The 27,050-nt window shown below is 44.8% G+C and overlaps 1 protein-coding gene across 14 annotated transcripts in view; it reads right to left on the bottom strand.

The window, feature by feature from the left end:
• Positions 1–27,050, bottom strand: part of LOC125881962 (protein 4.1-like) — a 68,773-nt gene that overhangs the window by 16,489 nt on the left and 25,234 nt on the right. For 5 of the 14 annotated variants that reach the window (XM_049565473.1, XM_049565472.1, XM_049565477.1 and 2 more), the window contains 11 exons: positions 23,602–23,699; positions 23,204–23,379; positions 22,326–22,409; positions 21,175–21,279; positions 20,924–21,081; positions 17,345–17,392; positions 16,154–16,183; positions 11,057–11,251; positions 10,277–10,306; positions 8,452–8,940; positions 2,679–2,774 (listed from right to left, as the gene is read on the bottom strand). In XM_049565473.1, the coding sequence (XP_049421430.1) occupies positions 2,679–2,774; positions 8,452–8,940; positions 10,277–10,306; positions 11,057–11,251; positions 16,154–16,183; positions 17,345–17,392; positions 20,924–21,081; positions 21,175–21,279; positions 22,326–22,409; positions 23,204–23,379; positions 23,602–23,699 (1,509 nt within the window). The remainder of the gene's footprint in view (positions 1–2,678; positions 2,775–8,451; positions 8,941–10,276; positions 10,307–11,056; positions 11,252–16,153; positions 16,184–17,344; positions 17,393–20,923; positions 21,082–21,174; positions 21,280–22,325; positions 22,410–23,203; positions 23,380–23,601; positions 23,700–27,050) is intronic. The other 9 variants (XM_049565476.1, XM_049565478.1, XM_049565480.1 and 6 more) reach the window with 6 other exon arrangements.

Below are 27,050 nucleotides of genomic sequence, written 5' to 3'. Positions count from 1 at the left end.
GATACAGCTGACCACGCGATCCTGCTACACCGCCGAGCAGTCCGTGGGCATTACAGGCTCCGCCTTTAGCTGGTTCAGGTCTTATCTGACAGATCAGACTTTTTCTGTGCAGTCAGGTCACTTTTCCTCTGCTGCAGCCCCACTGACCCGCAGAGTCCCCCAAGGCTCCATCTTGGGCCCTGTTCTTTTCTTGTTGTATATGCTGCCTCTCGGTGATGTTTTTAGAAAGCACAAGATTTCACTCCATTGCTTTGCTGACGACGTCCAGATTTACCTGCCACTAAGGTCTCCAAGCAAGGATGCAGTGCAGCCTCTGCTGGATTGTTTGAGTGATGTCAAATCTTGGTTGAGCTCTAATTTCTAAATCTTAATGAGTCCAAGACAGAGGTTATCCTGTTTGGAGGCCACATGTCCCCACGCAGCTCCGCAGATTTCCTGGGCCCCCTGAACCCCAACATTCGTTCCTCTGTAAAGAATCTCTGGGTGGTTTTTGATAGCCAATTCAAATTTGACAAACAGATCAGTGCTGTTGTCAAAACTAGCTTTTTCCAGCTACGTCTTTTAGCCAAAACCAAGCCCTATTTCTCAGCTGCAGACTTTGAAAGGGTGATCCATGCCTTCATAACCACCAGATTAGATTATTGTAACTCCCTTTATGTTGGCCTGGATCAGTCCTCCCTCAACTGTCTACAGCTCGTCCAGAACGCTGCTGCTCGCCTCCTCACGGGCAAGAACAAGCGTGACCAGATCTCGCCAGTCTTAGCCTCCCTCCACTGGCTCCCGGTCCGTATTCGTATTGATTTTAAAATCCTTTTAATTGTTTTTAAAGCTCTCAACGGTCTGGCCCCTCTGTATCTCTCTGAGCTCCTTTTGCGCCACACCCCAACCAGAACCTTGAGGTCTTCAGACCAACTACTGTTGGTGGTGCCAAAAACCAGACTAAAGTCTCGAGGTGACAGAGCCTTCGCAGCGGCTGCCCCCAGGCTCTGGACCAGCCTTCCCCTTCACATTTGATCTTCCCAGTCCCTTGAGACTTTTAAATCCTCCCTAAAAAACTTTCTCGTCCACCTGGCGTATCATTCAGCCTGAGCACGATGATCTCAAGTTGTTGTTTTATTTATTTATTTATTTATTTTAATTGCTATTTTAATCTTTGCACTGTTTGCTCTGTCTTTTTATCGTTGTTTTCTACATCTATTTTATTTTTGTTATTGATGTTGTTTTAACTCTGTACCCCCAATGTGCAGCACTTTGGTCGACTGCCGTCGTTTTAAACATGCTCTAGAAATAAATCCTGACTTGACTTGACTTGACAATCAATGTCAGCGACAGTTATTGTTGGCAACAATCAACATCAACAACAGTTAACACCAGCCGCAGTTATCAGCAGCAACCATTAGCGTCAGCAACAGTTACTGTCAGCAACAACAATGTCAGCAACAGTTATCAGCAGCAACAATCAACATCAGCAACAGTTATTGTCAGCAACAATCTACATCAGCAACAATTTACGTCAGCAACAGTTACTGTCGGCAACAATCAACGTCGGCAACCGTTATTGGTGGCATCAATCAACATCAGCAACAGTTATTGGCAGTAACAATCAACGTCAGCAACAATAATCATCAACAAAAATCATCCTTGGCAACAATCAATACCAACAACTTTCATCCTCAGCAAAAGTTTTTGTAAGCAACAATCGCAATGTACAAGTCCAAAATTATCTTTTAATTATTCAGCAACAGTAACCCAACATTATACACAAGACACACACATCTGTCCACACCAACTGTTGTAAGTCGCATGTTGAACGTCAAGTATAAACGTCCAGCGTTGAACGCCGAGTGTGAACGGCGAGTGTTGAACGTCAAGTGTTGAACGCTGAGTGTTGAATGTCCAGCGTTGAACGCCAAATGTGAACGTCCAGCGTTGAACGCCGAGTGTGAACGCCGAGTGTTGAACGTCAAGTGTTGAATGTCCAGTGTTGAACGCCGAGTGTGAACGCCACATGTTGAACGTCCAGTGTTTAACGTCAGGTGTTTAACGTCAACTGTTAAACGTCCAGTGTTGAACGTCCAGTGTGAACGTCCAACGTCGAGTGTTGAACATCCAGTGTTAAATGTCGAGTGTTGAACGTCAAGTGTGAACGTTAAGTGTTGAATGTTGAGTGTTGAACATCGAGTGTTAAACGTCAAGTGTTGAACGTCAAGTGTGAATGTCGAGTGTTAAACGTCGAGTGTTGAACGTCCAGTGTGAACATTGAGTGTTGAATGTCAAGTGTGAACGTCCAGTGTTAAACGTCAAGTGTGAACGTCCAGTGTTGAACGTTGAGTGTGAACGTCCAGGGTTAAACGTCAAGTGTGAACGTCCAGTGTTGAACGTTGAGTGTGAATGTCCAGTGTTGAACGTCAAGTGTGAACATCCAGTGTTGAATGTCAAGTGTGAACGTACAGTGTTGAACGTCCAGTGTTGAACATTGAGTGTTATACGTATTATAGCAAGAGTGTTGTATGTCGAGCCTTCACTTCTCAGTGTCGGTCGGACAGCTGATACATAAAAATGTCTGTATAAAAATCTATTTAACCTGAAAGTTGTTAATCCTCCGTGGACATATAAAGAGTGGGACAGACAGTGGGACAGACAGAGACAGACAGACAGACAGACAGACAGACAGGCACCTTGAGCAGGTTGTGCTCTCTGAAGGTTTTTTGTTCTCTGGCTGACTTCAGCAGAGCCGTCAGCTCAGGAGACATTTCATCAAATGTGGGTTTGGGCTGCAAACACACACACACACACACACACACACACACACACACACATACATACACACACACATACACACACACAAACAAACAAACAAACAAACAGAGGTTAGAAAGGCAGACAGGTATGAGACAGAAACTTTAGATTCTATTTCATCAGGTAAAATAAAATAAAACTGAGTTTGATTCTTGGTAGAAACTGACAGCCATGCGGGGGGGCGTGGTCACGCGGTGCGTGGCCACACGGTGCGTGGTCACCAGGGATGTGTCGCACTGATTTGTTAGTAATTAATGATTAATTACTAACAAGTGCTTGATGTTAGCTGGTGAGCTGCATGACTGTCAACTTTAAACAGGTTCAGTTAATTTTCTCAGTGTCTACTGTCAAAGATGGAGTCTGGGCAGACTCAGCGTGAGGCGTATGATGTCATCAACCAAGTCAGACTCTGGTGCGAAGACGTCATCAGCCGAGTCAGACTCTGCCATGATAACGTCATCAGCCAAGCCAGACTCTGGTACGATGAAGTCATCAGCCGACTCAGACACTGGTGCAATGCAGTGGTGTTGATCTGAACACAGTGGTTCGTTACAGGAAGTAATGTAATGAATTCTAGTGCAGTTCATTTGTGGTGATCGGACCACAAAGTGGTGAGTGTTGCATTCTGGGAGGTCTGACCTGGGCTAACGCCTCGATACATCTGACCAATGAGAGCAGAGAATGTTGTCACCTGACTTTACCTGACGTACCGACAGCAACAGCAACAGAACAAACAAACAAACAAACGAACGTCTGAAAACAACGCAAATTTTTTAAAAACTAAAAATTAATAATTAAAATCAGTAAAACTAAAACTGTAAAATATTCACACAGATCCATAAAGTTAAAAAAACAACAACTCAGAATTAAAATTATAATAACTATATGTTGTAACACTCGGTGCTCCCTCACTGGTCTCCTGACCTGACACTTAACTGTGACAAGAGTCAGTAACGAATCAAAGGTAGACCGACAGGAAGTGAAGAGCAGGAGGAAATAAATGCATTAAGAAGCCCCCCCCCCCCCGCCCCCAGCAGCCAATCAGAAACCGATTAGAAGCGATTAAAACTGAGTAAAGAAAATAAACAGCAGATGAAAGAGACCTGCTGAGGGTCCACCATTTTGATTTTAAGGTAGAGGAAAAACAAAATGGTGTCTGACAGGAAGTTTAACTGAACACTGCAGCTAGGACACTCTATCCTCACTGTAGGACACACTGTGCTCACTCTAAGACACTCTATATTTACCGTAGGACACACTGTCCCTCTGTAGGACACAACGTCCTCACTGTAGGAAACTATATTGACTGCCCCTCTGTAGGACAGGCTGTACTCTCTGTAGAACACACTATATTCACTGTAGGACACTATGTCCTCACTGTGGGACACTCTATATTCACTGTAGGACACTCTATCCCTCTGTAGGACACACTGTCCTAACTGTAGGACTCACTGTGCTCATTCTAAGACACTCTATATTCACCGTAAGACACACTGTCCCTCTGTAGGACACAACATCCTCGCTGTAGGAAACTCTATATTCACTGTCCCCCTGTAGGACACACTATATTCACTGTATGACACACTGTTCCTCAGTAGGACACACTGTACTCACTGTAGGACACACTATTTTCACTGTAGAACACTGTCCTCACTGTAGGACACTCTGTCCTCACAGTAGGATACTCTGTAATCACTGTGGGACACACTGTTGTAACTCTAGTCTGTTAATCAGCCCTAACCCTAAACTAGACTATAATTCATTTGAAAGCCTTGTTCTTGTCCTGGCCTCACTGTAGGACACACTGTGCTCACTCTAAGACACTCTATATTTACCGTAGGACACACTGTGCCTCTGTAGGCCACACTATATTCACTCTAGGACACTCTGTATCCACTGTAGGACACACTGTCCCTCCGTAGGACACACTGTGCTCACTGTAGGCCACACTATATTCACTCTAGGACACTCTGTATCCACTGTAGGACACACTGTCCCTCCGTAGGACACACTATATTCACTCTAGAACACTCTGTATCCACTGTAGGACACACTATATTCACTCTAGGACACTCTCTATCCACTGTAGGACACACTATATTCACTGTAGGACACACTGTCCTCAATGTAGGACACTTTGTATGCACTGTAGGACACTCTGTATCCACTGTAGGACACACTATATTCACTGTAGGACACTGTCCTCACTGTAGGATACTCTATATTCACTGTAGGACACTGTCCTCACTGTAGGATACTCTATATTCACTGTAGGACACTCTGTACTCACTGTAGGCCACACTATATTCACTGTAGGACACTGTCCTCACTGTAGGACACTCTATATTCACTGTAGGACACTGTCCTCACTGTAGGATACTCTATATTCACTGTAGGACACACTGTTCCTCCGTAGGACACACTGTCCTCACTGTAGGACACTCTGTATCCACTGTAGGACACACTATATTCACTGTAGGACACACTGTCCTCACTGTAGGACACTCTGTATCCACTGTAGGACACACTGTCCTCACTGTAGACACTCTGTATCCACTGTAGGACACACTATATTCACTGTAGGACACTCTATCCCTCTGTACGACACACTGTCCTCAATGTAGGACACACTGTCCTCTCTGTAGGACACACTGTGCTCATTCTAAGACACTCTATATTCACCGTAGGACACAACGTCCTCACTGTAGAAAACTCTATATTCACTCTGTAGGACACACTATATTCACTGTATGACACACTGTTCCTCTGTAGGACACACTTTAGGACACACTATTTTCACTGTAGGACACACTATATTCACTGTAGGACACTCTATATTCACTGTAGGACACTCTATATTCACTGTAGGACACACTATCCTCACTGTAGGACACACTGTGCCCATTCTAAGACACTCTATATTCACTGCCCCTCTGTCGGACACACTGTTCCTCCATAGGACACACTGTACTCACTGTAGGACACTCTTAACTCACTGTAGGACACACTGTCCCTCTGTAGGGCATGCTGTTCTCACTGTAGGACACTGTACTCATTGTAGGACACACTGTATTCATTTTAGGAACTCATTAACAGCATTAAAAATTCTCTTTGAACTCAGATTTGATAAACTCACTGTAGGATACTCTATATTCACTGTAGGACACACTGTTCCTCCGTAGGACACACTTTGATCACTGTAGGACACTCTGTATCCACTGTAGGACATTGGAGGACACACTGTCCTCACTGTAGGACACTCTGTATCCACTGAACACACTGTCCTCACTGTGGAAGATACATTATATCCACTGTAGGACAAAAATATATTCACTGTAGGACACTCTATGCACGACACACTGTCCAATCAATGTAGGACACACTGTCCTTTTGTAGGACACACTGTGCTCATTCTAAGGAGACTCTATATGGTAACACTATAGGACACAACGTCCTCACTGTAGAAAACTCTATATTCACTCTGTAGGACACACTATATTCACTGTATGACACACTGTTCCTCTGTAGGACACACTTTAGGACACACTATTTTCACTGTAGGACACACTATATTCACTGTAGGACACTCTATATTCACTGTAGGACACACTATCCTCACTGTAGGACACACTGTGCCCATTCTAAGACACTCTATATTCACTGCCCCTCTGTCGGACACACTGTTCCTCCATAGGACACACTGTACTCACTGTAGGACACTCTTAACTCACTGTAGGACACACTGTCCCTCTGTAGGGCATGCTGTTCTCACTGTAGGACACTGTACTCATTGTAGGACACACTGTATTCATTTTAGGATACACTATTTCTCAAGACACAACTCAAGACACAATGTCCTGAGTTGTGACGGAGGATCACGTGACAAGTGAGGAATGGTAGAGCCTCCTGAAGCACTTAAACTGTACCTACAACATAATAGATAAACGTCATTAACTAAATATATCAGCAAGGTATATTTCTGTATGGATGGCCAGTGAAACATCCCAGCGGGAGACAAGACAGAGAAAACAAGACACAGACCGTGCGCCCTCCAAACAAATCATGGGTGAGGAAGAACTGCCGGCCTGGGCGCAACAATTATTGACTCAGATTAACAGCATTAAAAACTCTTTTGAACTCAGATTTGATAAACTCAGCGAGTCTATCAAAGGGTTGAAAACAGACACCTGGGCTGTGTTGAACAGGATGGGTAATGCTGAGAACCAAATTGGAGAATTGGAGGACCAGTGCAGCGCTGACAAGAAAGTTATTAAATTAACAGAACAAACTGCTGACAAGGATGGAAGATACATTATAATTTCAGGTTTCTTACAAAATCAAAAATATACACTCGTAAACATTTATGCACCCAACTCCAATCAAGCTGTGTTTTTATTATCACTGAGTGTACTTTTGTCAACGTTTGCTGGAGACCCCATTCTGTTGGGAGGAGACTTTAATATGGTAAGTGATCCTACTATAGACCGCTCAAGCCGTCCCCTTCCATCAGATGGAACTCTCTCTACAGCTTTTACTGAATTAAAAAACTCCTTGGCGCTGACTGACATTTGGCGCCTATCTAATCCCAATACCCGTGATTATACCTTTTACTCCATGGTTCATAATTCATATTCACGAATAGATTATCTGCTTGTATCGAAAGCTTGATGTGTGTGTGAGAATGTGTGAGATTCATAGTATCATCATATCTGACCATAGATATGATGAGAATGTGTGAGATTCATAGTATCATCATATCTGACCATGCACCTACATCAGTTTTTTTCTATCCTCTAGTTAATATACAATATACAATATACATATATATAATTTGGTCAGTTTTCAGGATACAAAATTAATTGCAGTAAAAGTGAAGCCATCACTCTTAACTATCACACCTTTGCAGCTCACCTTGGCTCTGCATCTTTTGTTTGGAAACCTCAAGGCATGAAATATCATATCACCAATTAATACTATATTCAATTTAAATGGCCCTAACATTTTAACTGTCACTATAGGACAGTGTCCTCACTGTAGGACACACTGTCCCTCTGTAGGACACACTGTACTCACTGTAGGATACTCTATATTTACTGTAGGACACATTGTCCTCACTGTAGGATACTCTATATTCACTGTTGGACACACTGTCCTCCTTAGGACACACTGTCCCTCTGTAGGACACACTGTACTCACTGTAGGATACTCTATATTCACTGTAGGGCACACTGTCCTCCTTAGGACACACTGTTCTCACTGTAGGACACACTGTCCTCACTGTAGGATACTCTATATTCACCGTAGGACACATTGTCCTCACTGTAGGATACTCTATATTCACCGTAGGACACACTGTCTTCACTGTTGGACACACTGTCCTCCTTAGGACACACTGTCCCTCTGTAGGACACACTGTACTCACTGTAGGACACTCTGTCCCTCTGTAGGACACACTGTACTCACTGTAGGATACTCTATATTCACTGTAGCACACTCTGTATTTACTGTAGGACAGTTTTTCAGAGCTGAAGTGTTCAGTTTGAAATTACTTCCTGTGACAGTGCTTTGAGGCTTAACCCATCACTGCCAGGTCGCTGTGTTAGCATCTCATGCACGTTTCCATGCCAACCACCAACCAGCCAACCAGCATACCACTCTTGCCATGGAGGGCGATGTCCTGCCTGTCAGGTGACTTGGTGAGAGGGCGGGGCTTATACTCAGTTCATCCAGAGGGGGGTTAGGGGAAGGGATATGGAGGGGGCTCAAAGGTGAGATCACAGAGGCCCTGCCCCCACGGAAGTCCAGAGTCCTGGCTCCGCCTCCTCTGGAACCACCCCCACTGATGACACCGCCGATGTCAGCGATGCCGGTTAGCAGCTCCATTGGCGAGGTCGGTGTCTTCACCTCACGAATCGTGATCAGCGGTCCCCCTGTGATGACATCATCAGCGGTGGACAGTGGTATGATTCTGACCTGCTTGCCCATCTCAGTATTAGTTGTTGTCATGGTGACGTCTGGGCTGTCGTCCATCACCGTCATGGTGACGACTCTTCCCGAGGCCGTGTCGTAGCTCTGCCCCACTGTGTAGCTCCTCTCTCTGATTGGCTGAGGAGGAGCTTGGTTTATCATGACCCCGCCCTCCTGGAGTGCACATGTGAGCAACATCACTCAACACTCGCGGCATTTCATTGGTAGTTCCACCTCCTGTCAGCTGACATCACACAGAGGCCGCTGGGAGGGTGGAGCTTCGATCTGATTATCATCACTGTTCTCACAGTGAGGACATGATGTCATTCTGTTTATTTCATGTTATTTTATTTAGAGGACAGTGCACATTAATGAACATTGCTGTAAATGTGCCGGTGTTAGCCAAAGGCTAACTTTCAACTTTAGTCCTCCGGCATGATGTTAAAAAGACCTCAGGCCTTCTGTCTCAGGATCACTGTGTCCTGTCCTACTGTTTATCTGTCCTAATATCTGTCCAATTGTTCTACTGTCTGTCCATCTGCCCTACTTTCTGTCCTACTGTCTGTCTGTCCTACTGTCTGTCCATCTGCTCTATTTTCTGTCCTACTGTCCGTTTGTCCTACTGTCTGTCCTGATGCTGTCCTACTGTCCTCCTGTCTGTCCTACTGTCCATCTGTTCCACTGTCTTACTGTCTCTCCTACTGTCTGTCTGTCCTCCTGACTGTGCTACTATCCTTCATTCCTACTGTCTGTCCATCTGTCCTACAGTCAGTCCAACTGTCCATCGTTCTAATGTCCTGTATCTGTCCTAATTGTCTGTCTGTCCATCTGTCCTACTGTCCATCTGTCTGTCCTACTGTCTGTCCTACTGTCCATCTTTCCCATTGTCTTACTGTCCGTCCTACTGTGCATCTGCCTGTCCTACTGTCTGTCCTACTGTCTGTCCTTCTGTCCTACTGTTCTACTGTCCATCCTGGATGAGGGATCCCTCCTTTGTGTCCCATTCTGAGGTTTCTACTATGATTTTAATGTTAAAGTGGAGTTTGTATTCTAATCAGCTGAGAGGGACAGAGGATAGAGGGACAGAGGACAGAGGACATAGGACAAAGGACAGATGGACAGAGGATAGAGGGACAGAGGACACAGGACAGATGGACAGAGGATAGATGGACAGAGGACAGAGGATAGAGGAACAGGGAACAGAGGACAGAGGATAGGGGGACAGAGGATAGAGGGACAAGGGACAGAGGATAGCGGGACAGAGGACAGAGGGACAAACATGTGTCCTGTAACATCCATTTAAAGACTGTACGTATTTATTGATCTTCTTCTTCGGTGGTGTGACCTCCAGTCTGACACTAGCCCCGCCCTCTGACGGTCGACCTAACCAAGGTCACTGATGATGACTGCGAGAGGAGGAGCTAAAGGAACGACCAATGAAACGCAGCAGCACACAGACTGACAGATGGGAAACACCTGGACCACTCTTTTCATGTCTCAATCCACCTACCACTGCTGAGCTCTCGTCCAATGGGAAGGCCTGAGGGACAGACAGACAGACAAACAGACAGGCAGGCAGGCAGGCAGGCAGGCAGACAATGTGATAATGTTGCTGTCATCATTAGTCATACTTCTACTGTTATTATACACATATGATTATTGTCACACATGTATACTGCCAGATATTAATACATACTTTCAACATATTGTACCACAGTAGCCAGAACTATAACTATAATATTATTACTTTCATTAATGTTGTTGTAAGCTACTGTCATTACCTGCATCTCTCTCTCTCTCTCTCTCTCTCTCTCTGTCTCATTGTGTCATGTGGATTACTGTTAATTTATCATGCTGATCCGTTCTGTACGACATCTATTGCACGTCTGTCCTGCATCTCTCTCTCTCTCTCTCTCTCTCTCTGTCTCATTGTGTCATGTGGATTACTATTAATTTATCATGCTGATCTGTTCTGTACGACATCTATTGCACGTCTGTCCGTCCTGGAAGAGGGATCCCTCCTCAGTTGCTCTTCCTGAGGTTTCTACCGTTTTTTCCCCGTTAAAGGGTTTTTTGGGGAGTTTTTCCTGATCAGCTGTGAGGGTCATAAGGACAGAGGGATGTCGTATGCTGTAAAGCCCTGTGAGGCAAATTGTGATTTGTGATATTGGGCTTTATAAATAAAATTGATTGAATGATTGATCGATGATTGGTGTGTGTGGAATGTGCATTACATTCATCCACCCACCAGCAGACAGATGTGTGTATCACATGTTGGGAGTCTCCTCACCTCTTCTGGTTCCAGCGGTTCGATCATCGGGGAGTCGTCAAATCGTCGCAGAGGTGACGAGGCGAGACGTTTCTCCCACTCTGTCATCACTCCTCCTCCTCCTTCTGCTCCTCCTCCTCCCTCTAAGAAGGAGCGTCTGAGAGCACTGATGGTGCTCTGAGGTTTCTGCTCCTCCTCCGGACTCCCCAACGTCTCCTGGACACACAAACAAATGCTAGGTGTTTCTCAAAGTAAAGGAAGGATCCTCAAACGGCCGAATTCGAAGGACACTATGTTATCGACCTGCCGAAGGGCTGTTCCAATGTCAAGGATCCTTCTGAGTTTCATGAAGGACTGAGACCTTTCAGAGAAATTCGAAGGATGCATGTGTGGATCCTCCGCGGTGTTGGGATTCACAGGACCACAGATATTTTGTCATTTGATAAAATCTACACTGGACATTTAAAGGCTTCTTCCTTTGCATGCTCTTTGTCTTCAAACAAATAGAGCTATGTGACACCCATCTCCAGGAGGTTTCACCTCACACCTCAGTGAGCGAACCCTGCGCAGAGCTAGTTTCGAGCAGCACAACACGAGGCGTGCTCAGTTTGGTAGCTTGGCAGACCGAGGTGCACTGAGATGGGTGTGGCGGCGCAGCAGGGGGAGGTGTCGATAGATCCAGCTTGGCGCAGTGACAGTTTCGTGCCGAAAGGCTTCGCCGAAGGTGCGCTAAAAGCTCGCCAGCTGAAACCAGGTCTACTGTCAGCGCAGGCGGAGTGCAGCCGGTGTAAGCCGAAGTTTGGCTGACCAGCGGACAGTGCGCACATGTCACCAAAACCTCACAGGCAGGTTTCCAGAATATCAGGCACATTAACGATACAATAAATAGCCACAAAACCACTATTCAATGCAACTATCTGCAATCAGCACATAAATGTATCTCTATATCGACTGTCCCGTCACATCTGATGTCAGATCAAAGGGGATTGGCACCGTTTGGCACATTTGGCACGCGTAATGGAAACCCAACCTGATTTGATTAACACAGCTGCAAACTAATGAGTTCACATCCCTCTCAGCCAACCACAAACAGCCACAGCATCAGGTAGGGAGTATATATTCAGCATCTGTCATCTTAGAAAAGTCAAAAGAAAAGAAACAGAGTGAGACTGCAAGAGAGAAAGAGAGCGAGCACGCACGAGAGAAACGCAACATTGATTTACAATTGTGATGACCTCCTCCCAGGCTACCTTTGCATCATCAGCCCGTGGAGGTTTGCTCGCAGTTCCGTATATTCGGACACTGCGAGCTTGGACCTCCCGGACCAAAACATCAGTTTCCTCCTGGGAGAAGTTTGGCCGTCTGACGCTGCTGCTCTCTTCTGCCATGGCGAATTGAGTAAACTCTCATTACACCTTCGTGCGGCGCATTTAAGGGCGAGGAGAGCGGCTCATTTGATTGGTGTGATGTGTGTAAAACCCACTCCACGCCTTCTCTCCTCCCTCTTTCCGACTTGCGCAGGTAGGAGGGATGGAGGTGGGAAAGACGAGTAGGTGCGCCAGGCGCACGGTGTGCCAAACTTGCAAAATCCGCCTGGCCACACCCAGTTGGCGAAGCGCAGGTGCGCTGCGCCTCCGCCTCGCCTGGTCTGCGAAACTAGAGCCCAATGTCTTTCTCTTCACACACACACACACACACACACACACACACACACACACACAAATATACATACCAAGCTAGTTAGAATTTGTGTGTTTTGGTTTGCTTTGCTAGTTTGTGAAGAAATATAATTCTCTGGAATCATACCTGCTGTCTGTTTAATGCTGCACAAGAGTGAATGAATAGTCAGCCTCTGCTGCGTCAAGAACTCCGAAATCCTTCAGGCGTTACTGTTAATTTTGGTTGTTGTCATTAATTTAATTATTAATCAATCTCCAAATTAATAGTTTAGCCTATTTTATAAGACTGATATCTTTAACTGGCTATCATTTTTCCCTTTACGGGAATAATGCACCATGAGGTGATTTAGTGTTAATTGAGTCACATTATTTAACATAACTATTAAATATTATTAATAATAATTAATTATTTCCGATAGCCAATTAAATCCCAACATATTTGGTGCCCCTTGGTGAGGCCTAATTTAAATCCCAACAGCGGATATAAAATCCCCACAACGCTTTGCACAGTACACGATTTGCTGGAAGTGTGGGCGAGGCCTCTTCAATGAAACCTGCGGCACAGAGCTCAGCAGGATTTAGATTAATATGTCATTTATTTGGATTAATGTCTCCACCTGAGTTTATCAGACAGAAATCTCATTTACACTTTCTGATGTGTCCACTGTCACTACCTCGGAGTAACATTTGATCAAGATTTGTCTTTTAATTCTCATTTAAAACAAACCTCACAGACTGCATTTTTTCATCTGCGTAATATTGCGGAAATTAGGCCTATCCTGACCCGAAAAGATGCAGAAAAATTGGTCCACGCTTTTGTTACCTCAAGGCTGGATTACTGTAACTCTCTATTATCAGGTAGCTCTAGTAAGTCCTTAAAAACTCTCCAGCTAATTCAGAATGCAGCAGCACGTGTACTAACAGGAACTAAGAAACGAGATTATATTTCTCCTGTTTTAGCTTCTCTGCACTGGCTCCCTGTAAAATCCAGAATTGAATTTAAAATCCTACTGTTAACTTATAAGCTCTAAATGGTCAAGCTCCGTCATATCTTAGAGAGCTCATAGTGCCATATTATCCCACCAGAACACTGCGCTCTGAGAACGCAGGGTTACTCGTGGTCCCTAAAGTCTCCAAAAGTAGATCAGGAGCCAGAGCCTTTAGCTATCAGGCTCCTCTCCTGTGGAATCATCTTCCTGTTACGGTCCGGGAGGCAGACACCGTCTCCACATTTAAGACTAGACTTAAGACTTTCCTCTTTGATAAAGCTTATAGTTAGGGCTGGCTCAGGCTTGCCTTGTACCAGCCCCTAGTTAGGCTGACTTAGGCCTAGTCTGCCGGAGGACCCCCCTATAATACACCGGGCCCCTTCTCTCCTTCTCTCTCTCTCTCTCTCTCTCTCTCTCTCTCTCGTATCCTATTACTGCATCTTGCTAACTTGGCCATTCTGGATGTCACTAACTCGGCTTCTTCTCCGGAGCCTTTGTGCTCCACTGTCTCTCAGATTAACTCATATCACAGCGGTGCCTGGACAGCGTGACGTGTGTGGTTGTGCTGCTGCCGTGGTCCTGCCAGATGCCTCCTGCTGCTGCTGCCATCATTAGTCATTAGTCATACTTCTACTGTTATTATACACATATGACTATTGTCACACATGTATACTGCCAGATATTAATACATACTTTCAACATATTGTACCGCAGTAGCCAGAACTATAATATTATTACTTTCATTAATGTTGTTGTAAGCTACTGTCATTACCGTCTGTCCTGCATCTCTCTCTCTCTCTCTCTCTCTCTCTCTCTCTCTCTCTCTCTCTCTCTCTCTCTCTCTCTCTCTGTCTCATTGTGTCATAGAGATTACTGTTAATTTATCATGCTGATCTGTTCTGTACGACATCTATTGCACGTCTGTCCGTCCTGGAAGAGGGATCCCTCCTCAGTTGCTCTTCCTGAGGTTTCTACCGTTTTTGATTGATTGATTGATTGATGATGAGATTTATTAAATAACATGATTTAGACAAAACATTAAAGTTTTAAATGAATCATTCACAGCATAGATGGAGCGCTAAGTGCCCCCCCCCCCCACCCCCCCCACCCCCAATCCTGCAGATCAAAGCATCACTCTTTTGTTTTGAGGTGAACTTATTTCAGAGGATTATTCATTCATTTATTTATTTATTTATTTATTTTAGTCTTTTGTAGTTTCACTCTCCAATTTGTTCCTCTACTTTTGGACTTGTGTACATGGGACTATACATTACATTTCTACGTATCTTGATCTCTGCACTTTGTTATTTTGTGATTTTACCTTTACTGTACAGCACTTTGGTCAACCTAGGTTGTTTTTAAATGTGCTTTATAAATAAATTTGATTTGATTTGATTTGATTGATTACCCAATGACAGTGATTCTGTGTGTGAGTCTGTGTTCATACTGTTAATGATCATTTAGAACAGCTGTTGTCTTTACTTCATTACTCCACTGCATTCAGGCGTTGTCACGTAACAAATTCCAACATTTGAATACACCGTAGCACAACACAGCAGCATGTCAAGTGGGCCGAACCCGAACCGAATATGAGCAAAAGTTTTTGATTTGTTATCCCCCCCCCCCCCAAAGCTGTAAACCTAGGGGAAACACTCTTAGTGGTTTGGGTTCGAGTGCCTCCAATGCCATTAGTTAAACTGGTGGTAAGGAGAGCAAATGAATTGCGTTTCTGCAAATAATAAGCGTTCCAGAACACAAAGAAATTTTTTAAGTATGTGTACTTGTCCACACTTGTTTATCGATTCAACATGGACGAAGACACTCTTGTAATTTGTGCTGCCATGTAGTACCTGCGTGGATGTAGCCGCCGTCGGGTCTGGGTTCACGATATCCTCCGGGGCCATGAACAGCACAGGGAACATCAACGGCTGGTGCGGGAGCTGCGGCTGGATGGGGAGAGGTTCCAGCGCTACTTCTGGCTGAACATAGATCAGTTTGACAGCTTGCTGCTTGTTTTGAAGTAGGAATAAATGTGTGGTAGGAACTAAAAGTTTCTGAGGATGTTCTCTGAGTTCCACACAAGCGATGGACATCTACATTCCGATTGGTTGCTGGTCATTTTTAGCTCAAACGCGTCATAGCTAATTTGCATAAAGTTAACCAGTCTTCAACTTTCATTTGCAGCTCAATTCGCCAAACCGCTGCCGCTCATCGCTTTTGCAGCTCAAAACGCCTCTGGTTGCCACTATCCATTGAAAATGAATTAGACCTGTCGCCTTTGCAGCTCTGGCAGCTTTTGGTGTGAACGTACAGTTAGTCTGTTCCAATGTGCATTCACTGAACAATAGGGAGGACTCTTGTCTCTGCAGGATCCTTGACTTTAGGAAAACCCTCTGAGTCTCTGTCAGGAGACGACATAAAGACATCCATGAAAATGAGATCAGTTTTACCTGAGTCCTCAAGTCCTCGTCTTGATCAGACTGTTGGACGGACAGAGAGACAGACAGACAGACAGACAGACAGGTTGATGTTAGAATATGAACTCTCAGCTGCTTTCAGAGTTTTTAGTTTTTTTAAGTCAGACTTTTGTTTTAGCAATTTTTTCACAGGTTGAAGATCTGAGACTGTTTTTATTCCTCCTCATCCATCACCTGCCAGGTGAGTCATCACTGCACAGATGAGTCAGTATCTGACAGGTGAGTCATCACTACACAGGTGAGTCATCACTACACAGGTGAGTCATCACTACACAGGTGAGCCATCACTACACAGGTGAGTCAGTATCTGACAGGTGAGTCATCACTGCACAGATGAGTCAGTATCTGACAGGTGAGTCATCACTACACAGGTGAGCCATCACTGCACAGGTGAGTCAGTATCTGACAGGTGAGTCATCACTGCACAAGTGAGTCATCACTACACAGGTGAGTCAGTATCTGACAGGTGAGTCATCACTGCACAGGTGAGTCATCACTGCACAGATGAGTCAGTATCTGACAGGTGAGTCATCACTGCACAGGTGAGCCATAACTGCACAGATGAGTCATCACTACACAGGTGAGTCAGTATCTGACAGGTGAGTCAACACTGCACAGGTGAGCCATAACTGCACAGATGAGTCATCACTGCACAGGTGAGTCATCACTACACAGGTGAGTCAACACTGCACAGGTGAGTCATCACTGCACAGATGAGTCAGTATCTGACAGGTGAGTCATCACTGCACAGGTGAGCCATAACTGCACAGGTGAGTCATCACTACACAGGTGAGTCATCACTGCACAGGTGAGTCATCACTACACAGGTGAGTCATCACTGCACAGGTGAGTCAGTATCTGACAGGTGAGTCATCACTGCACAGGTGAGTCATCACTACACAGGTGAGTCATCACTGCACAGATGAGTCAGTATCTGACAGGTGAGTCATCACTGCACAGGTGAGCCATAACTGCACAGGTGAGTCATCACTACACAGATGAGTCAGTATCTGACAGGTGACGGTTAGAGTCTGCCTCATCTGTGTAGTGATGACTCACCTGTCAGGTGATGGATGACGACACAGATTGGATCTCCTGAGTGAATAAAAAAGTCTCACAACTTAAACCTGTGAAAAATGGGAGTAAAAATAAAAGTGTTGTTACTTCGGTCGCCGTCAGGTCTCCTTCCACCGCTGTATCAGTCAGCTCCGTCTGAGCACATAAAGACACAGACGTTAATCTCGTCTCAGCGCCATGACATCTCCGTCTATTGTTACATAAACAGTTATTAATGTAACTTTAGTTCCGTGGAGCCAGAAACTTCATTTATAAATCATATGGAGACAAACACTGAAATAATATTTTTAATGTTTAATAATAAAACACTTCGAGTGACTTGATCCAGGTGTTTATAAACAGGAGAAGTTTTATACTGATGTCATAAGGCCACTGATACATAAGTTAGACAGGCGAGGCAGGTGAGACAGGTGATGCAATTTTTGTTCTTCACTCACTGGTTGAATGGTACTTGTATAAGAAAAAAAGACTGTATTGTGCTTTTGTTGATTATAAAAAAGCGTTTGATTTGGTAGATAGGTCATCACTATGGTTTAAATTAGTTGCACTTGGTATAAACGGAAGAGTATTAAATGTGATACATAATGTTTATGAGAATGCCAAATCTTGTGTTAGAGCTGGTTATGATTTATCTGAACAATTTGTATGTAATGTAGGAGTGCGTCAGAGGGATAATTTATCACCACTATTGTTTGCGCTATATTTAAATGACTTTGAAAAATATGAGTCAATGGTACAATGGACTTCAACTTTTCTCAACTGAATGCCGCAATGTGATGCATGGTGAAATAGGGATATATCTGAAATGATATGTCCTGCTTTATGCGGATGATACGATTGTACTGGCAGAGACTCCTTCAGCATTACAGGCCGCATTAAATGCAGCTGCTTCTTATTATAAAAACTGGTATTTAACTGTCAACGCAGACAAAACAAAGGTTGTTATTTCCTCTAGGGGGAAATTACGGATACTCCCAGAATTTAAGTTTGGTTCAGATAAATGAGAAGTTACTTTTGAGTATGACTATCTTGGAACATTATTTAATTTTAATGGACGATTTGATAAAGCAATTGTCACAACTGCCCCCAGGCAGTAGTGTTTTGGTGTTTGTCCTGTCATTTCCTGTTTTATTTTGTCATCCTCCCTCTTGTGTCATGTCTGGTGTCTTTACTTCCTGTTCCCTCCCTTCCCGCTCATGTGATTACCTTCCCCCACCCTAATGTGTTTCACCTGCGTCTCGTTATCTCCCTCTCCCTGTGTGTATATAAACCATGTGCTCCCTCCTGTGTTTGCCAGTTCGTATTCGTCCGTTTGTGAGATACTTACCAGCGTTCCTCCTGTCTGCCTGCCTGTGAATCATCCTGTCTGTTTCCTGAGCCTTGCCTTTCCCCTGCCGGTACCTTTGCCTATGGACTGCCTCCCCGTGTTTGACCCTGCCTGTTACGTTGGTGCCTCTGCCTGTCTGTCTGGAAACCTGGTTTTGATCCTGCCAGTCTGGTTATCGGCCTCACGCCTGCCCTTGCCTGCTTCTGTGGATTTCTGGATTCCTACTACTGCCATCAGTCCATCAGCTTTTTTGTGCTCATTATTAAATATTTTTGTGAACTTTCTATCTGTCTCCTGGTCTTGCATTTGGGTCCTCCTGTCTGAGTTCAGTCGTGACAGCAATAGCTAAGCAAGTTAAACTAGCTAAAAGAGCTTTATTCTCCTTGGAAAACAGAGTTACTAGATTACACTAGATTACTAGATTACACTTACCATGTTCCAATTTGACCAGCTTATAGTGCCTATTCTTTTATATGGAAGTGAAGTCTGGGGATTTCATAAACTTGACCAAATTGAAATGCTTCACAGATCTTTCTTGAAACGTTTACTTAATGTTAATAAACGCACAGCAAATTGTATTATTTATGGAGAGTTTGGTCGAAATAGTTTAGATTTAAAGGTAAACATGAGAATGATTAACTTTTGGGTTCATTTAATTAGTCATAATACAGCAAAAATCTCTTTGACTGTGTTTATTGTTTTCAAGACTTTGTATGATGACAATATTTTTCAGTGTAAATGGATTCCCAAAGTAAATATTTAAAATTAATGACTGAACGTAGATTATCTGACATGGAACTACAGAGATGGCATGAGAAATTACAAAGCAACCCTTTATGTGATAGTTATAAACTGTTTCAAACTGATTTCACTTTTGAACCTTATCTGATTATGTTAAGACCTGCCGAAAGAGTTTGTTTGTTCATGTTTGTCTGTGTGGAAATCATAAGTTACCTATCTCTGAGCGCTGGTATGATCGTGAAAATGTCCCCCGGAAATGTACTCTTTGTTTGACTGGCAATCGAGGACATGAATATCATTATGTACTTGTATGTTCTTTTTTTGATAAAGAGAGAAGAGAGTTGGTCGGACAGTTCTACAGACCAAATCCAAATATTTATAAGTTTCAAAAGTTAATGTCATCTCGAAAAGTAAAGGTCTTGTCAAATTTGTTGAAACTTTTAAAGAAAATCTTGAATAGTTTCCCTTGATTTGCTTTGACCTGTATGTATGTACATAAATTCTGTTTTATTTATTTTGCTGTGCATTGGCTGCCGCCTGTCCTGATTTGTTAATGTTATTTTTTGTTGTTTGCCCCTTATACCCTGGGGAGGGGTCAAAAGGAATAAATGAAATGAAATGAAATGAAAAAGCTGCTCCTGGAGGTACCGAGGTCAGAGGGGATGGAGCTTTTTCTGTTGCTGCTCCCAAACTTGGAACGACCTACCTCTGCAGGTAGGTGAGCCAAGTGAGGCAGACAACACAGGTGAGGCAGGTAACACAGGTCAGACAGTTGAGATAGGTGAGACAAGTGAGGCAGGTGACACAGGTGAGGCAGATAACACAGGTCAGACAGTTGAGATAGGTGAGACAGGTGAGGCAGATAACACAGGTCAGACAGTTGAGATAGGTGAGACAAGTGAGGCAGGTGACACAGGTGAGGCAGGTGAGACAGGCGAGACAGTTGAGACAGGCGAGACAGATGAGGCAGGTGATGCAGGACAGACAGGTGACACAGATGAGGCAGATAGCACAGGTGAGACAGTTGAGGCAGGTGAGACAGGCGACACAAGTGAGACAGGTGAGGCAGGTGAGACAGGTGAGCCAGGTGAGGCAGACGACACAGGTGAGACAGGTGAGGCAGGTGAGACAGGTGAGATAAGTGAGGCAGGTGAGATAAGTGAGACGGGTGAGGCAGGTGAGACAGGCGAGACAGGTGATGCAGGACGGATAGGTGATGCAGATCAGGCAGATAACACAGGTGAGGCAGGCAACACAAGTGAGACAGGTGAGGCAGACAACACAGGTGAGACAGTTGAGACTGGTGAGGCAGGTCAGACAGGTGAGGCAGGCGACACAACTTAGACAGGTGAGGCAGATAACACAGGTGAGACAGTTGAGACAAGTGAGGCAGGCGACACAAGTGAGACAGGTGAGGCAGGTGAGACAGGCGAGACAGGTGATGCAGGACGGACAGGTGACGCAGATGAGGCAGATAACACAGGTGAGACAGGTGAGACAGGTGAGGCAGGCAACACAAGTGAGACAGGTGAGGCAGGTGACACAGGTGAGACAGGTCAGGCAGGTGAGTCAGGTGATGCAGGTCAGACAGGTGTTACCTTGGTGTCCTGTTTCTGAGGAGTCGGAGGACTCTGCTGTGAAATCTCTGTCACTTTTGTCTCCACCTCCTCCTCCTCCTCCTCCTCCTGCTGTTCCTCCTCTTTTTCCTCCTTTATCCTCTCCTGCACCTCCTCCTCCACCATCAGTACCTCCTCAACTAGGACACAGGAGACAAGGAATCAAGGACAAGTGAGGAGAGAAGGAAACAAGAGAACAAAAAGAGGAGGAAACAGAAGGGTGTTTTCTGTACCTTGCTCCGCCCTCCTCTCCTCCACCGTCCTCTCGGGTGTTACTGTGTTGATGAGGTCACTGACAGCAATGGCTTTAGATGCTGCATACAATCCTGTACCCATATCTACACACACACACACACACACACACACACACACAGCTGACATCAGCTGGGATGTCAACAAACACAAAGACGATAACCATAGCAACCATCAGCCGACTGCAACCCGTCTTTATGTTCCTCAGAAGCAAAGCATCATGACCGCTCGTTGTCATGGCAATGGCACATTCAGCCAATCAGCGCACACGGCGCATGCAAGGCAGCCTGGATCAGCCAATCAGCATTCAGAACCACCGTGAAGCCATAACCTGTCATTATCTAACATCACACCACTCTTGAACCATGATACAAGCCATGCTGACTGTGCTAACAAAGCTAATGGTGCTAACCCAGCTCACAAACATAATAGGGCTAACTGCGCTAACAAAGTTCACCAATATAACAACACTAACAAAGCTAACAAAGTTCCCCAACTTAACAGCGCTAACGAAGCTAACTGTGCTAACAAAGTTAACAAAGTTTACCAACTTAATAACTGTGCAACTGTGCTAACAACACTAACAAAGATCAACGATATAACAATGCTAACTGTGCTAACAAAGTTAACATAGTTCACAAACATAACAGTGCTAACCATGCTAACAGTGCCAACATGACTTAGACAGTCAGATCTCCTTCCCGCTGAGCTCACAGGAAAAAACACCACAAACGTTGAATCTAAGGAGGCGGAGCAAGGGAGGGAAATTTATTCAAGCCCCACCCCTGGTCAGAAATCCATACTGGAGTGGACAGAAAACACCTGGTTTGTTTTTTACCTGTGCGCTCACATACAGGTAAGTTTTGTCTGTCTGATCATGTTATTGATGACAGGGTGGAGGTCTGATGTCATATGATTACATCAGCAGAAACAGAAGAGCTGACTAGACAGAAATAAACCAGCTGATGGCAGATGTGTCTGAATGAAGCAGAGCTCCTCCAACCAATCAGAAAGCAGCTCTCCCTGACAAGCTAAATGACAGGAAGCATTCAGAGCTGTGGCCAATCACAGAGCAGTACTGCTACAGTACTACCGCAGCCTGCAGCAGAGTTACCGCAGTAACGAGCTCTACCTGAGTATGCACCACCGTTGGCTCTGGGGGACTTGGTGATGGCTGGAGAGCCAATCAGAGAGGACGAGGGTGTGGTCCCAGGAGCTGAGGACCAATCAAAAACTCTGGTCACTAACAAGAACAAGAAAGAACTGAACAATCACAGAGCCGGACTCCTAGACCTGAACCCAAAAAAACTGAAACCACAAAACCTGAAACCATCAAACCTGGTACAGATGGTAAAGCTGGTAGTACTACTGAGACCACTACTTCTAATACTGGGACCAGTTCTACAATGATAGAGACCAGCAATACCATTACTGCAATCAACACTACTACAAGGACGAGAACTACCACAGGGCCCAGTGCTACCACAAGGATGAGGACTAACACAGGGACCAGTAACACTACAAGGATGAGGACTACCACAGGGACCAGTAACACTACAAGGACTATCACTACTATCGGGACCAGTACTGCTACAAGGCCTAGAACTACTACAGAGACCAGTACTAGGACAAGTACTAGAACTACTACAGGGACCAGTACTGCTACAAGGACTAGAACTACTACAGGGACCAGTACTAGGACAAGTACTAGAACTACTACAGGGACCAGTACTGCTACAAGGACTAGAACTACTACAGGGACCAGTACTAAGACAAGTACTAGAACTGCTACAGGGACCAGTACTGCTACAAGGACTAGAACTACTACAGGGACCAGTACTAGGACAAGTACTAGAACTACTACAGAGACCAGTACTGCTACAATAACTACAAGAACTACTACAACTAGTACAATGGACACAAGGAATAGTAACACTACTACTACCAGGACATGGACTACAGCTCCCAGGTCTACCACAGGGACCAGTACCAGTAGGATCAGTATGGTACCTCCATCCAGGCTGCGGCTCAGAATGTTCCTCTTGCTGATGCATCGTGGGAAATGTGGTGCAGGTCTTGAGATCTGAGCGCTGGCTCTGCGAGTCTGAATCTGAGTCCGACCGCTGTAACGAAACTTTGAACCCAGCGTTAGAAACTTCTTTGGGGTCTCTTCTGGAGACATCAGCCTGAGAGACAGAGGGGACAGAGACAGACGGGTACAGACAGACAGGTAGAGACAGAGGGGACAGAGACAGACATGTGGAAACAGACATGTAGAGACAGACATGTGGAAACAGACAGATAGAGACAGACGGAACAAAGACAGAAGGGTAGTGACAGACAGGTAGAGACAGAGGGAACAGAGACAGACAGGAAGAGACCGACTGTTATCAGATCATGTGACTGACCTGAAGAAGGAGTGATGCTCCACACACACTTTCCACAGCCTCTTAGCTGCTCTGTGGTTCAGCAGCTTGAAACCAATGGTTGACTCAAACTGGTCAAACTGGAGACAGACAGAGACTCAAACTGGTCAAACTGGAGACAGACAGACTCAAACTGGTCAAAGTCTTGTTTCCTGTTAACAGTCAGATAAGGAAAAGATGAACTGATCTCCAGAAGTCATTAAGTTAAAGATGAAACATTTCCTCTGTACTTTTTCATTTCATCTTTTTACAGTTTCAAAATAACAAAAAATAAAAAGGGCCTGAAGTCAAAGTTTGTGTTGTCTCATCCATCCACCCCATCTGTAACAGGTGGACAGGTGTCCCTTTGTCTCATCCATCCACCCCGTCTGTAACAGGTGGACAGGTGTCCCTTTGTCTCATCCATCCACCCCGTCTGTAACAGGTGGACAGGTGTCCCTTTGTCTCATCCATCCACCCCATCTGTAACAGGTGGACAGGTGTCCCTTTGTCTCATCCATCCACCCTGTCTGTAACAGGTGGACAGGTGTCCCTTTGTCTCATCCATCCACCCTGTCTGTAACAGGTGGACAGGTGTCTCTCTCCTCAGCTCCTTCCTCCAGCTCCTCCTGGAGGACCCCGAGGTGTTCCCAGACCAGATGAGATCTATAATCCCTCCAGTGTGTTCTGGGTCTGCCCCGGGGCCTCCTACCAGCTGGACCAGGAGGATCCTGATCAGATGTTGAACCACCTCAACATGAAGGAGCAGCGGCTCTACTCCGAGCTCCCTCCAGATGTCTGACTCCTCCCCCTATCTCTAAGGCTGAGCCCAGACACCCTACAGAGGAAACTCATTTCAGACGCTTGTATCTGTGACCTCATTCTTTCAGTCACTACCCAGAACTCATGACCATAGGTGAGGGTTGGGACCAAGAAACCAAGAGCTTTGCCTTCCAGCTCAGCTTGTCTTCACCACGACAGTCAACTCACTGCAGACATCGCACCAAACCAATGATCAATCTCACACTCCAATCTACCCTCACTGTGAACAAGACTCTGAGATACTTCAACTCCTCCTCTTGAGGCAGCAACATTTGCTCATTAGGTGGTATTTAAAATTCATCAGTCCACAGGACTTGTTTCCAAAAAGCATCAGACTTGTCTCGATGTCCCTTCACAGACCTGTGAGTCTGAATGTTGTGGTGAGGACACAGGAAAGGTTTTCTTCTGATGACTCTTCCATTAAGGTCATACCTGTCCAGGTGTGTCTGCTCAGTACAACAGTGCACCACCACTCTTCCTCTCTCACAAAGGTTTCAGCTTGACCTCCACAGTTCCTCTTAACGTCCATTTCTTAATGACATGACCAAGTGAGGAAACACTTTGCTATCTTCCTCTAGCCCTTACAGACGGTTTTAAATTCCATCCATTCACCCAGTGAGGACTCATTGAGTCCTTGTGATAGTTGAAGTCATAACTTTTTAATAGTTGTATCTTTTAAGATTATTATTTTTTTGTTATGTTATTTAACTTCTCTCCCACCATGACTGTTATAATTCAAACAATATAATTAGATAATTAACCCTTTACAGGCCGGTTTCTGTGATGTACCACTCATTTTTATACAAAGAACACCCCAAAAGTGAAATAATTTCAGTTTACAAGAGGCTGGTGGGATATTTTTGTAATACTTATATCTGCCTGAGGTCAGTCAATTTTCATGCAGAATATTAGTTCATATGCAGTTTTACTTTTTGTACAGTGAAAGATTAAAGTAAAAGACTCATTGAGTCCCCTATTCAATTCCATGTAATTTTTTTGAGAACATTGGGTGAACCCTTGGCTGAAACAGTTACTGAAAAAGTTACTCTTCAACGCTCTCACTGCAGGGCTGGCAGTAGAATACCCTGACGCCATGCTCCTTACAGGCGGTACATTTGCATTTGAAGCAGACAGTGTCCACTTTTCCTCTCTTTGTGCCCATGCACAGAACACACAAGCACCGACCCGGCTGCCTCCTCTTCGGCTCGCTGGCTCGGCCGTTAGCTGGTGGCAGGTTGCTGCCGTTCCTCTGTCTGACCGTGTTGGAGGCTGCTATAATATGGGGTCAGATCAGTCTCATAATGAATGAATTCACGCAGGGTTTTTCACGAATGCACATGCTCTGGTTCGCAGTTGTATTTCGGACTCACTAATGCGCGTGATCTGTTTAGCAAATGCACACGCTCTGGTTCACAAATATAATGTTTATGCAAACTTGTAATATAAATTTGCAAATGCACACAATGGCCCTCATTTATCAAACGAGCGTAGAAACAGGTGCAGATCTGAGCGCAGGATTCATCTTACGACAGGACACACATGTGATTTATGAAACGTTTGTATCTGACCAGTACCAGCGTACGAATGATCAGGCCTGATAAATGCGCCGGCTGAAATCGATCGTCATTAGCATGTCACGCCCTTAAATATTCATGGTTCAGAGGCCTCGCCCTGTGAGGTCGCAACATGGAGAGGAGAAATATTGCAAAGAAGAGAAACTTTTCCGACCTGGAAATTGACACCCTCAAGTCTAAGGTGGAGGTAAATGAATACGTACTTTTTGGAAGTTTAAAAACTGGCATTAAATGAGCCCATAAAAATGCTGTCTGGAAGAAGATCACAGAGGCAGTCAGCAGCGTCGCCGTTGACAAACAGACTCCGGCTGAGGTTTGAATAAAATTCTCAATAAGTAGCCTATAATCTAATGATGATAATAAAAAAAAAAATCTTTAATTCATCCATAGCTTTATAGCCAATGCCTGGTAGTTGATCAAGTCACAATTCTTTACGTTTAGGTCAAGAAAAAGTGGTCAGACTTAAAGCTGGCAACAAAAAGCCCTTAGACACAGCAACATGCAGACTGGAGGAGGCCAACCAGACCCCAGCCTGACCCTGACGGGGACCGAGGAAAGAATCTCCTCACTAATCGGGTCAGAATCTATCTCTGGCATAAGTGGTGGTGGTGGAGACACAGGCGCACGTGCATCGGAGCTGGAGCAGAATGGTAACTAGCAGCCCTCCTTTTACTTGCATTAGTTAATTTAACCTGACAGTACACTACTGTCCAAACAAATAGGCTTACACGTGTTACACAGGTACACATTTTTATTGCTTTGTTTAAATGCTGTTTCAGAGTCAGGCACCAGCGGCATGGCGTCCAGGTCCTCTCCCCAGAGCGGTCCCACCGAGCCAGGCAGGCGAGCGCATGCCCTCCGCCTCCCGTGCTTGGCCAATCATCACGGCAGAGGTCCTGGAAAGGCAGACAGAAATATGTCATTTATTGGCTTCAGTTAGCACACTTGAGACAATTAATAACACGCTAAAATAAATGAACTAGAATCTAAAAAAAAAAAAAAAAAAAAAACTGAATAAAATGTTTGAATGACTAAAGGTTGTCCATTGTCTGTATT

Source organism: Epinephelus fuscoguttatus, linkage group LG21 (assembly GCF_011397635.1).
Source record: "Epinephelus fuscoguttatus linkage group LG21, E.fuscoguttatus.final_Chr_v1".
NCBI lineage: Eukaryota > Metazoa > Chordata > Actinopteri > Perciformes > Serranidae > Epinephelus > Epinephelus fuscoguttatus.
The sequence above is the reverse complement of the archived record's forward strand: the minus strand, read 5'-3'. Positions and strand labels throughout refer to the sequence as shown.